At 39.9% G+C, this 14137-nt stretch overlaps 1 protein-coding gene across 1 annotated transcript in view; it reads left to right on the top strand.

Annotated features, from left to right (window-relative positions):
• The window catches only part of GABBR2 (gamma-aminobutyric acid type B receptor subunit 2), a 398087-nt gene that overhangs the window by 183058 nt on the left and 200892 nt on the right, over positions 1 to 14137 (top strand). The window contains exon 8 of the mRNA XM_087721949.1: positions 14041 to 14101. Coding sequence (XP_087578075.1) covers positions 14041 to 14101 — 61 coding nt within the window. The remainder of the gene's footprint in view (positions 1 to 14040; positions 14102 to 14137) is intronic.

The following is a 14137-nucleotide window of genomic DNA, read 5'->3' as shown; positions in this document are numbered from 1 at the left end:
TCTACTCTGCCTCCTCCTTAGGAAGAACAAAGCTCTCAAGCTAAAAAAACAAGAGGAATTGAAGCAAATAATAATTGAATATCTACAACCAGCGCAGAGGTGGGTTCCTACCAGTTCGCATCTATTCGGTAGAACTGGTTCGTCAAATCTACCGAACCGGTTAGAAGAGGTTCCACCAGTGGACCCGGAAAGCAGGCCACACCTACAGAAGAGGTTCCAAAATTTTTTGAAACCCACCACTGGTCCTTGGATATGATTATTCTACACTATCATGCTCATGTTTATAAAACTCAGTGCCTCTGTGAAAGGTAAGGATGACTACTGCGTTTGTGGTGCAATCAGAACATTGCGTGTGTTGAAGTTGTTTTAACGCAAACCAAAGATGCCTTTTAAAAAACAAGTTTACATCATATTCTTATGCAGGCCAGTGCTGTGTGTGAGGTAATTTAAGGTGGTTCTGACAAGTGTCGTCGGCACCTTCATATCCGGTCACATGGGTGGCAAGCCACTCCCATCCGATCACATGGGTGGCAAGCCACTCCCACAAAGGAGGCCACACCCACAGAGTAGTTTCGAACAATTTTTGAAACCCACCACTGAACCAGCAGAAAAACAACAGAATAAGATTACTTGCTTTGAAGCGGATTACAAAGAAACAATTCGTATAAATCTCCAATTTCAATCAAATCAGAAACGTTTTTAAATCAACCATACAGTGAAGAAACTGCAATGAATCAGTCAACATTTGAGAAAAAAATAGTGCAGTTTTGGGCTCAGGGATGAGACAACCTGAAGAAAGAAAACAAGGCTGCAGGTTGAGTAAAAGAAATGGATAAGAATAAAAAGAAGCTGAAATGAAAGAATTCATAATAATGGCAGAAAAGGGTAAGGAAGATCAAGAACTGGTCAGCACCAAGTGAAGATGAACTGCATGCTTTTGGTTGAGAGCTGCTTTTCACCTTTTGTTTGTTGCTAAATTGTTTGTATGTTGCTAAATTGCCAAGCAGTTTAGCAAGATACTGCAAAGAGGTGAAAATGAAAATTGATTAACATCTGGAAAAACCCCTTGTGATAATGAAATATCCAGCAAGAGGGGAAACACCAGGCAACTGTGAGCCAATTATCTACTTACCAACAATTTTCAAATTGCTGATGCAGTTGATCATTGCAGTCCTTGAAAGAGATGATTTCACTTTTTATTCTTCCGGTAACATGTAAATACAGCAAATGTGGTAAATTCCTACTTTCATTGATCTGTTTAATCTGTTTCCAGAGGTTTAATCAGTTTCTTGAGTATGGCTATAACCTTTTGGCATATGTGATAACATCTCGGAATGAAAAGACATTTTTACAGTGAAGCTAGTGATGAGGACCTCACATTTATCCTTGTTTTTAAAAGGTTCCATATTTTAACATATTTTATCTTATACTGTAATATAATCTTTTAAATTCCTTTGTTTCTTTGTATCATAAATACATATACATGAATACATATAAGTACATAAATACCAGGGACGTGCAGTCGGGGGAGTTAGGGCCTCACCAGTGTCATGATGAAAAGAAAAGAAAAATTAAAAGGAAAAAGGCTAAGGTAGTTGCTGCCAGAGTCACAGTGGATGACTCTGCTTAGTGCTAACTGCAGGGGGAGGCGAGAGAACTACGTGCCTCCTTTGCATAAGGAATTTTTCGCCTTTTAACCCTTGCTCAGAGTTAAGCAAGGGTTAAAAGGCGAAAAATTCCTTATGCAAAGGAGGCACGTGGTTCTTTCGCCTCCTGCTCTGGCAGCAGCAAATCTTGCCTAAGTTGCCTTTTTCTTTTTACATTTTCATCATGGCGGACAAGAGGAGAGTTGAAATCTTCTGACACAGCTGGAAAAGGTATGTGGATCCAAGGGAGGGGGCAGGGGAGAGGAATTCAAAATTATTTGTAAGTAATTGTAATTTGTTTTATTATAAGTAATTTGTGTGTGTGTGTGTGTGTGTGTGTGTGTGTGTGTGTGTGTGTGTCTGTGTGTGTTTTACCTGCCTCTGCTGGCACATGGGCTGGCACTTTTTTATTTTTTAAAGCCATGCCGCTGTGCCTCATCATAGAGCGGGACACTTCGGCTTCTGGCCGTACAGAGGCTCCCATTGTATGGCCGGGGTGGCGGCATGCACTTTAAAGTGCCGGTGGGCTGTATGGCCGGACCCGGGGTGGCGGCATGCACTTTAAAGTGCCAGCACACCTCCCGGCCATAAAGCAGGACATGTTTCCCTCTATCGCGGGGCAAGGCAGCATGCACTTTAAAGTGCCGGTGGGCTGTATGGCCGGGCCCGGGGCGGTGGCATACACTTTAAAGTGCCAGCATGCCTCCCGGCCATAAAGCAGGACATGTTTCGCTCTATGGTGGGGCAAGGCGGCATGCCCGCCATAGAGTGAAACATGTCCTGCTTTATGGCTGGGAGGCATGCTGGCACTTTAAGTGCATGCCGCCACCTCGGGCCCGTCCATACAGCCCACTGGCACTTTAAAGTGCATGCCGCCGCCCCGGGCCCAGCCATACAGCCCGCTGTATGGCTAGGGCGGCGGCATCCACTTTAAAGTGCCGGCGTGCCTTTCGGCCATAAAGCAGGTCCTGCTGTATGGCCGGGGCGTCAGCATGCACTTTAAAGTGCCACACACCGGGCTGGGTGAGTCCCGGAAAACAGGCGGGAGATGGTACAGGGATCCGGAGCCCCTTCTGTCACCGTCCCTGAGGAGCCACCACCGCTGCCTCACTCCTCCTCGTCTTCACCGCACGTCACTGATAAATACATATTGTTATCATATATCATAAATAGTCCCTAGCTAAATTACATCCCTATCATGGTCCACCAACTGATGCTGTGGGGATTTTAGCATGGTGTCTGGAAGCTGTGGAACCATGGATGGGGAAAATGGGCTGTAGCTCAACTCTAACAGGACTAAGCTTTTGTTTAAGGCACCATGTATGCAGTAATTTTCCATCTTTAGTTCTGGATTGGTTACACTAAACAGAATAGGTGTATAATTTGGGGGCCTAACTTCAAGGAACAGCTGTGGCTAGGAAGGCCTTTGCACAACTTGTGTGGTACTTGCACTCTTTCCCTGGTCTGAGTGGCATGGCTTGATCATTTCCCAAGTGGGTTAATGTAATGTTCTCTATCTGGTTCTGTCCTTGAAGAACATTTGAAAGCTCCAGCAGGTTCAGAATGCAGTAATGTGGGAAGTTAAGAGTATGTTTCAGTGTGTCCATTGTTGTTGTACATCTCTGCTCCTCAATCTGCATTGGCTTCTAGTACGTTTTGGGATCAATTCAAGGTGTTGGTTTCTTTGCATGACAAGGGACTGGGGTTTTTACAAGTCAGCCTCTCCCCAATTGTTTCTACTTGCTCTATCAGATACAGCAAGATTATGTGGGTTCCATCCAGGGCTGGTATTCACTTACCTTTCCCATTGGTTCACAAATGTGAACACACACATACGCTTCGCTTGCAAACACCAACTTCGTCCATGCACTCAGCCTTCTGCGCATACACTTTTGACCAAAAAGGGCCCAAATGGGATGCCATAGAGCCAGGGCAAGTGGGTGAGGCCACCTGCGATTTCCACCACTGGTTCGGGTCAATCGGTCTGAACCAGTAGAATACCACCACTGGTTCCATCAATTTAAAAATGTCATCTTTTTTAAAAAAGTGAAATACAATAAAAATATTTTAATAGTAAATAGTGACAATTCTATATAGCTATTTATGCAACTATACATTTGAGTGATAGTGAATGACAAGATCAGTTGCTGCAGAATGACAGAGTTGGAAAGGACCTTGGAGGTCTTCTAGTCCAACCCCTGCTCAGGCAGGAAACTATACCATTTTAGACAAATGATTGTCCAAGCTCTTGAAAACATGCATTGTTGGAGTATTCACCTGGAAGGAAATCGTTTCACTGGCTAATTGTTCTCACTGTCTGGAAATTTCTCCTTAATTCCAGCTTGCTTCTCTCCTTCATTAGTTTCCATCTGTTGTTTCTTTTTTTCCCTTTTTTTATTAAAATTTTTTGGGGAAAAAAAAGGCTTTTACAAATATTTACCTCCCCTCCCCCACCCTCCCCACCCTCCCCACCCCCTCCACCTCTCCCCCCCCCCAATTTCCCAGAACAAAAACAGGGTATAAATCTTTAACAAAGATGTTCTAAAATAAACTTTAAAAAAAGTTAGTAGCATCTTTCATTTGAGCTTTAACTCCTCTTTTGTTAGGCTAACTCTAAACAGATTATATCATTCCTTGCTTCTTTAGTCATAAACTATCTGGAATTTCTTAGTCCTGTATTTATTTTGAATATAGTCAATCTATCTTCTCCACTCCAGTTTATATTTCTCATTTGAGTGGTCTTTGAGATATGCTGATATTTTAGCCATCTCTGCTAGGTTTGTTACTTTTAATGTCCATTCTTGAATAGTAGGCAAATCTTCCTTCTTTCAGTATTGCGAAAAATGTCATCTTATGGGACCCAGAAAGCAGGCCTTTCCATCCCAGCATCTGTCCTTTGGCACAGCATACTTCCTGAGATTGAATTCATCCCAAATATCTTGGCCTTTCAAAAAGCGATAAGACCCCCACAGGGGTGTGTGTGTCAGAGGGTTTATTGGAGCCATTGGGGCATTCTTAGTTTATTAATCTTGTAAAATCTTGACAGTCATTATAACTGTTATATTAGTTTTTGGTTTTTGTCTTTCTTTTACTTTCTTCTATATGTCATTAGCTGCTCAGAGTCACAATGGTGATATGGGCATCCATGAAATCTAATGTGATGGTGATGGTGATGATGATGATGATGATGATTGTAGGGTTATTACAGTAAATCATCTGGATGGTTCTTAGAACTGTGGTTACACGTGTAAGTACAAACTGCAGCAATATGCCGCAATTATTTGCTTGTCAGTAATTCTTTGCTGTTTTAGTGTTCCCTGGCATGTACAAGGACACGGGATGATACAATGTAATTAACCTGTAACATTTACTCATTTGAATCTATAACACTTGATTCATTCAGTGTGTGAGAACATGCACATTCTCACAAACACCAATGATGTAATGACTAACCAATTATTGTGCCTTGGAGACTTGTTAACCAATAATGTAATAACACGTAAAGTAGGTGAGGATCAAGAAGCTGCAAATGCTATAAAAGTGATGTCTTATGATTAATAAGCGGCTGTTGATTCTTATGTCAATTCTGGATGCTCAGTAAACCTCTGTTGGTTCAGCTATCTGTGGATTGGATTACTTTCATTTCATCTTCAGCCTCGGAACCCTAATGCAACAGATGATCATTTCTGTATGTTTTTAAGACTTTCCTGAAAACAAGAAATTATCAAAGTAAAGCTCATTAGACTATTCCCTTTGATGTACTACCCTTCATCTCAGAAGTAGGGAGTTCTGTTGTGACTCAGCAGAAGTTTGCTGTGAGTTGAGTCGGGATGCAGGAATAACAATGCAGCTGGGGCTCGTTAGTGTGGTCTTCTGGAGATAAAAGGACTGATGGTGCCACGCCCTGGTTGCAGAAGTCAACGTTCGTCGTTCGTTCGTGGTTCATCGTTCATCGGTCGTGGTTTGTTTGTGAGAGGCACTTGGATAAGTGATTTGCTTTCTGTAACCCTGATTCAAAGAGACACTTGGAGAAGTGATTTGCTTTCTTTCTGTACACCTGGTTTTCCCGTAAGAGATCTTTTTTTTGCATTCTGTTATCTTCTTGCCAGATACTTTATTTATGTTTATTTTGGGCTCGCAACCAGCAGGAGCCAGGACTGATAAAGTTATTTCCTTTTAAGTCTGTCTGCCTGTCGTCTTTGAACGAGCGAAGAAGGGGGACAGAACAGAGTTCTAATATTTTTTTTTAAAAAAAATCATAAATCCAGTTGCCTATCTGAAGTGATAGACATTTTTTCTTATAATTCTTAGTCTTCATGCATAGATTTGGCTGTTGTGACTAACTTCATATTCAACCTACTATCATGCTGTCATGATTAGAATTATTAAAAGCCATTTGAATTTGACACTATTCATTCAAGACATTAGCAATGAGTATTGTCACGTAAATCATGATCATGGAAATAATTTTAACCTCATATCATAAAGGTTTACTACGTAGAATATATATTCCAAATAAAATAATGCATATCTTGATTTTCTCTTGGATTTTCCAAAACTCCTATGTAAATATTAATTTCATAGCTTTTCAAAATGTATGCTTTAAAGCCTGTCCAACTGCATCATAGGTCTTCAAACCATGGCATGGGGGCCAGATGTGGCCCACCAAAGCCATTAATGTGGCCCGTGCAGGACCTCAAGGCTTCCCTTCCCACATTGCCCCACCCACCCTTTGGCTGAGCACAGGACTTACCTTCATGAGACCCACGGGCTGGAACTGAACAGTAAGGCCAACAATTTTGGCCTGCAGACGTGTTCTGGAGGTGGTGGAGTTGAAAAACGGGCAAAAATGGTCCATTTTTGCCTGTTTTTGGCCTGCAGAATGCTTCTGGAGGTGGGGGTGAATAACAGGGCATACAGATGTCCCAGGAGGCCAAAAATGGGCAAAAACAGCCCATTATGCACCTCCCCCACCTCCAGAAGATAGACAAAGAAAGATAGAGAGACAGAGGGAGAGACAGGAAGAGAGAGAGACAGAGACAGAGATTTCTGAAGCTCCTGGGGGCTGAGAAGAATTGCTGCGAAACTGAGTTTCCTGAAGTGGACCACTAGACTCTTAAACAACTGAAAAAACAATCTATTAAAAAGAAAAGTCAACCAAAAGAGCAACATGCAAAAAAAAGCAAATAAAACTCTCCCCAGGAGCAAAATAAATTAAAGTTTAATTTGTGTGCATTGTTCAATGGGCTGTTAAACTGGCCATGCCTACCCAGTCATATGACCACCTAGCCACACCCACCCAGCCGGTCCAGCCCCCCCATTAGTTTGAGGTACTGTGAATTGGTTCCCGGTTTAAAAAGTTTGAGGACCCCTGGACTACATGAAAGACTGTGCTGAGATTTCATAGATATGAACAAACAGCAACTTGTGGCTTTCGCTTGCAATTAGATGTTGCAATTTTGTTGTTGTTATTGTTTTTATTAAACAGCTGGATTACTTGAGAGACTGCCTCTGTCCTGGGATTTCTGCCTGGCCAATACGATAGAATAAAGTGGGTGTACTCTGAATCTCCTCAGTTAAACAGGGACTCAGGAAGCATGTCTTCTCTGAAACCATCACATCCCATCTAGACGGAGTTTTTCCTAAGATCTGAGTAACTCCCCTCCTGATTATAGCAGTTATAGCAGTTTGACTTATATACCGCTTCATAGGGCTTTCAGCCCTCTCTAAGCGGTTTACAGAGTCAGCATATCGCCCCCACAGTCTGGGTCCTCATTTCACCCACCTCGGAAGGATGGAAGGCTGAGTCAACCTTGAGCCGGTGAGATTTGAACCGCCGAACTGCAGATAACAGTCAGCTGAAGTGGCCTGCAGTACTGCACCCTAACCACTGCGCCACCTTGGCTGATGATGTTCTGGGAGGCCTTGAAAATCTGGCTGTTCTCCCAGGCCTCTGGTTAGGGTGATGGATGCCTCTGTTTAAAATATGTCGCCCGGATCGACATTGTAAAACAAGCATTTTGGAATAGTTTTCTATTAATTGTGTTATATTCTTATTTATAAGATGTTTTATGCCATTTTTTTTTTACTTTGGGAGCTGCCCAGAATTGCACAGCATTAAAACTGAATTAATGAAAAAAAAAAAATAAAGTAAATTTCTATATTTGGGTAAAAATATTTCAGAGTCAAAACATTGGCCAAATACGATTTTCAGCCAATGGGAGTTCAGTAGTCATTATTGCTCTTTGTATCTGTCCTTCATTAGGGTGGAGGGAAGCAAAATAAATGGTTCACAGGAAAATAAATCCTGATGAAGCTGCTCAATTTTAGTATTTTCTCTTGGGGAATTAGGATTCTCATACTGCAATACTTAGCTCTGTTTTCATTTTAACCTTCAAACTGGTTCTGATTCCACTGATTCTATTAAACGTTTATTTTATTGTTTGTTAACTGTTCCTTGTTGCTTCCTGTATTTCATAAATTGAATTTTGTAGCATACATGCACTTTCGAGCTTCTAGAATATTAGTACTTACACTGAGCAGCTTTGGTTTACTTCTTGCATTATTTCTTGTGATAGTATATAAAAGCAAATCAACTAGTAAAACAAAATATTGCATTTGAAATTTTTGCAACGAGGAAAATGAGAATTCAATAAATCATAAATTTATGCTAATAGAATATTATAACCAGTTATGTGATACTTAATATGGTTCCACCACAAATGCGCGAACGACAAAAGCGCGCCTCACTAAACCGCGGTGACCAAACCGTGACGACAAAACCGCGTGACGAAGGAGCGACGAATGAGCCCTGAAGCGTGCCGACAACAGCGCGCCGACAGAAGCGCGCTGTAACCTAACCCTAAACCTAACCCTAAACCTAACCCTAAACCTAACCCTAAACCTAACCCTAAACCTAACCCTAAACCTAACCCTAACCCTAACCCTAAACCTAAACCTAAACCTAAACCTAACCCTAACTTAAATTGTGCTTCTGTCGGCGCGCTGTTGTCGGCGCGCTTATGACGTTCGCGCTTTTGGCGGGTCATGACTTAATATATCGTTTAAGCTAAATCCTTATGTACTTATTTACATTGGAATTGTGTTTGGGAAAATCAAATTACCTGGCTTGACCTAACTCCCTGTTGTTGTTCTCATAGTTGTTTACAACTCAAACAATACTCAGTCTCAATTTACAGATTTAATATAAACAGTTAACGTGACTTCAGAAAGGCTTACGCTGATTCAAGGCAAAATGCAACCAACCTAGTTCTTTTTACCCCTATTCACTCAAAATTAGTTTGTATACAAATGTTTAGGCTTATCACTTTGATGGATTCTTTGTATGAACAGCCATTATTTATCTTTCCCTATTAATTCCCAAATTTTCATTTGACTGAACATCACATCGTATTGTCAAATAATGTGCATCAAATACCGCACAAAGAGAGATTAATTAAAACACATGCTTATAGAGCCGAGGTGGCGCAGTGGGTAGAGTGCAGTACTGCAGGCCACTTCAGCTGACTGCTAGTTCAGCAGTTCAGCGGTTCAAATCTCACCGGCTCAAGGTTGACTCAGCCTTCCATCCTTCCGAGGTGGGTAAAATGAGGACCCGGATTGTTGTTGTGGGGCAATATGCTGACTCTGTAAACCGCTTAGAGAGGGCTGAAAGCCCTAGGAAGCGGTATATAAGTCTAACTGCTATTGCTATTGCTATTCCAATGCCCATATTTAGGTGCTGTCTGTTGACAATGCTGATTTTACACTAAGGCAGAGTGCACTATCCATAGGCTTTAATTTGGGACATTACAAAGTAGTAAAGAATACTGTAGTAAGAAGTATTATTTATTGCAACGAATAAGGATATACATTCAATTTTGCAGCTACAAATATTGTTGGTTGTATAAATACAAGGATAAATGGGAGAATGATTAAAGCCTGGGAAAGGGGCACCTTGTCAGTCAACAGGAGTACTGATTTACCAATCAGGTATCTAGGAGTTGAGGACTTGGCCGGACAGCAAAACAACAGCCAATTGCCAGCCATCATCACACAAATTAACCAATAGGAAGAGACCACATAAATACAATGCATAGGATAGCCCAAGGCGCACATTCCAAAAGAGATAGGTTTCCTGAGCGTGGGCTCCGGCACAAGTTGGAAAGAAGACTAAACTTCTGGTCCTGGTGACCGACCCAGATTGCATCTTACAGTATTATTTAGATCCATCACTTTTATTTTGTTCATATTAAAGCATCTGATTTTCCCTAGTTTCTTCTTTTGCCCAATAATCTCTACCCTGTGATGGCATTTTTTTAAAAAAACTACTATGAAATGGCAACTTGTTGGAAAGACTCTGAGGAATTTAAGGAGCTGTATTGTGATTGTAGTGCGTACCATTCTTATGATTTCCCATATCCCAAGAGCAGGCGGAAGTGGTAAACTTCTGAATTCCATTCTGTTTACAGAATTAAATTTTGTGTGTGTGTGTGTGTGTGTGTGTGTGTGTGTGTATATTAGTGTCACAACCCCTGGTAAGCCCCAATTATGGGAGGAAGCTAACTGCTTCCAACATCTGTCCTTCGGCTCGTCACAAGAGTCCATCACGACAGAAACCCAATATTTTTACTGTTGCCTTTGTTATATTTGTGTGTTTTTTTATTTGTGCTGATAAATAAATAAAGGGAGACTAGTATAGATCTATTTCAAGCTATTTAGCTCTCATCAGCTTCAAATCCCAGTAAGGGTATGGCTAGCTGCTGAGAGCTAAATAACTTGAAATAGATCTATACTAGTCTCCCTTTATTTATTTATGCGCGCGCGCGCGCGCACACACACACACACACACACACACACACACACACACACATATATATGTTATATTTTATGCTGATAAATAAATAAAGGGAGACTAGTATAGATCTATTTCAAGCTATTTAGCTCTCATCAGCTAGCCATACCCAAGTTTGGGAAGCTGATGAGAGCTAAATAGCTTGAAATAGATCTATACTAGTCTCCCTTTATTTATTTATCAGCATAAAATATAACAAATGTAACAAAAAAGGCAACAGTAAAAAATATTGGGTTTCTGTCTGGATGGACTCTTGTGACGAGCCTAATGACAGAGAGTGGAAGTGTGACCTTCCTCCCATACTTGGGCATACCAGGGGTTGTGACTTTAAGTATATATATATATATATATATATATATATATATATATATATATGTATATGTATATGTATATGTATATGTATATGTATATGTATATGTATATGTATATGTATATGTATATGTATATGTATATGTATATGTATATGTATATGTATATGTATATGTATATGTATATGTATATGTATATGTATATGTATATGTATATGTATATGTATATGTATATGTAATGTATATGTATGTGTATATATATATATATATATGTATGATATATATATATATATCATTGATTCCTTTTCTAATACAGTACCTGCTTAGCTTGGCCAAAGCACACAGAAATCCTCTGTTATTTGCATTCAATTAAATTTCATGTGCTTATGGCACATTTTTAAAATGTTGCCTGTTTTGAAAGCTTACAGCAGTATAGTAGTTTACAATTCACACCTTTCTTTGCAGTAAATCCATGTCCGCAAAGGAATTAGTAAAATAATCAACTTCTCTTGTATGCCTGTGATGAACATTCACAAAATACCCATTTATAAGAAGGCAAAGTAGTGTGTTTCTTTCCTTGCAGTCTTCTATTCCTATCTTCCAATCCTTTATCTACTTTTTGGGAAGGCGTACATAATAGCAGTTAGACTTATATATCGCTTTATAGGGCTTTCAGCCCTCTCTAAGCGGTTTACAGAGTCAGCATATCGCCCCCACAGTCTGGGTCCTCATTTTACCCACCTCGGAAGGATGGAAGGCTGAGTCAACCTTGAGCCGGTGAGATTAGAACCGCTGAACTGCAGATAACAGTCAGCTGAAGTGGCCTGCAGTACTGCACCCTAACCACTGCGCCACCTCGGCTCTCTCCGGCACAAGTCTCTAATGCCAAATTAAACACTAAGCTGCCGATATGTACAATTTTTCTTTCTAAGAATGCTTATGTGATTTATACGGACCGAAAGACATTGCTGAAAATAAAGGTGATGATGGTGGCTGAGGCATTGTAGTCTAGCTTATTATTTTATTTTATTTTATTTATATCCTATCTTTATTATTTCTACAAGTGACTCAAGCTGGTTCACATCTTCCTCCTCCTATTATCCCTACATCAACAACCCTATGAGGTGAGTTGGACTGAGAGAATGACTGGCCCAAACTCATTCAGTTTACTTTCATGGCTAAGAGAGAATTTTTAGCTTGATACTAAATCCCTAGACCAGTTACTATTAAAACAGGTGGTTTTTAAAAAAATACATAGGTAAAAATATGAAGTGAGCCAAGGAAGAAGACTATAGGCCTCGGTGCTCATGGCACGGGTTGTCTATCCCTGTGTTCGATTATTATTCTTACTGTTATTGAAAATAAGCAAGTTCAAAAAAAGAAGAAAAAATCCATCATCACATGCAGCATGTCGTTTGGTTACAACAGTGGTGGGTTTCAAAAAATTTTCAAACCTACTCTGTGGGTGTGGCCTCCTTTGTGGGAGTGGCTTGCCAGCCATGTGACCTGGTGGGAGTGGCTTGCTGGCCATGTGCTCTCTCTCTCTCTCTCTCTCTCTCCTTCCTTTTGTCTCTCCCCCTTTTTTCTTTTTTTCTTTCATCTCTCTCTCACTTTTTCTTTTTCTTTTTTCATTTCTTTCTTTCTTTCTTTCTCTTTCTCTCTCTGTGTGAGTGTGTGTGTGTGTGTGTGTCAGTGGTGGGTTTCAAAAATTTTTGGAACCTCTTCTGTAGGTGTTGCCTGCTTTCCGGGTCCACTGGTGGAACCTCTTCTAACCAGTTTGGTAGATTTGACGAACCGGTTCTACCGAACTGGTGCGAACTGGTAGGAACCCACCTCTGGGTTACAAGTGTTTTAACATCTACATCTTCAAATAATATTAACCATCTCAAATGTTTCATCTAATGTAACTAAAGGCCTCATTTTCATTCTACAATATATATTCAGTTAACATTAGCATTATTTTTCCCCAGAAAGTATATTTATATTCATTGTTATCCTTGCATTTCATACCATCAATGTGATGATGGTTTTTTTCCCTTTTTTTGTGTTTTTTCCTTTTTTTTTTCTTTTTCTTTTTTAACCCTAGGTTATTGTGGTGTCTATTAAATATATAACAGAGAGACACGGGTGTGTGTGTGTATGGGGGGAAATGTAGTAGGGATGGATTGCTACAGGCAGGGGAGTAAGAAACGATACGAAATCAAAATCTATTAAATGAAACAACGAATGTATAAGAATGACAAAGGTTAAAACACCTGTAATCAAATGACATACTGTATGGGATGATGGGCTTTGTTTTCTTGTGTGTGTGTGTGTGTGTGTGTGTGTGTGTGTTTTTCTCCCTCTGCCTTTCTTTTTCTATTGTTATGTGATTATGTTGTCTATGTAACAAAAATTAAAAAAATTCACATTAAAAAAAAAGAAAGAAAATAAGCAAGTTGTGGAAGGGTATCACAAACCTTATTATAAGGCATCTATTTGCTTCACTTAGGGTCAAGTTATGTTCAGAAATATTCTTAAAAAAAGAAAAAAATTTACTCCTCGGTTATTTTTGTTAGGTATAATTACTGATTGTACAGTGGTAGAGGTTAATCTGATTTTGCATTTAATAACGGCAGCAAGACTGTTGGTGGCGCAATACTGGAAGAAGGAAGATTTGCCTACAATCCAAGAATGGACACTGAAAGTCACAAATTTAGCTGAGATGGCGAAAATATCTGCATATCTTAAAGACCGTTCAAATGAGAGATACAAATGAGACTGGAAAAAAATGGATCGATTATATACAAAATCAATATGGAACTAAGAAATTCCAGATAGCCTATGCTTAAGATCAGGAATGATCTGAACTGTTTAAAGTTAATTTAGCAAGGAGGAGCTAAGTTCAATGTAAAGAGGTTATTAATTTCTTACTTTTATTTTTTATCAATACATCTTAGACTGTGGTTGTTAAATATCTATACCATGTACGGGTTCTGGGAAGTTGGGGGGGGTAGGTTGTGGGGGCTCGGGGAGGAGGGTGGGGTGGGGGGAAACTATTCCAGGTTTGATTTTAAAGTAGTATGATTGCACATGTATGTTGTGTTCTCTTACAACATGATATTGTCTATGTAACTATATACATGTGATTATATGTTATGGAAATGAAAATAAAATATTCTTCTTAAAAAAAAAGCTAGTTCTGTAAGGGTATCACAAACCTTATTATAAGGCATCTATTTGCTTCACTTAGGGTCAAGTTATGTTCAGAAATGGAGAGAGGATGGGGACCATCAAATTCACCCAGTTTCAAGGTAGGTGATGGATATTTATTTATGCCTTGCACTATA

The sequence above is a fragment of the Thamnophis sirtalis genome, unplaced genomic scaffold (genome assembly GCF_051295495.1).
Source record: "Thamnophis sirtalis isolate CommonGarterSnake01/CBP01778 unplaced genomic scaffold, rThaSir2_p1.2 scaffold_8, whole genome shotgun sequence".
Taxonomy (NCBI): domain Eukaryota; kingdom Metazoa; phylum Chordata; class Lepidosauria; order Squamata; family Natricidae; genus Thamnophis; species Thamnophis sirtalis.
This window is presented reverse-complemented; position numbering and strand designations above follow the sequence as displayed.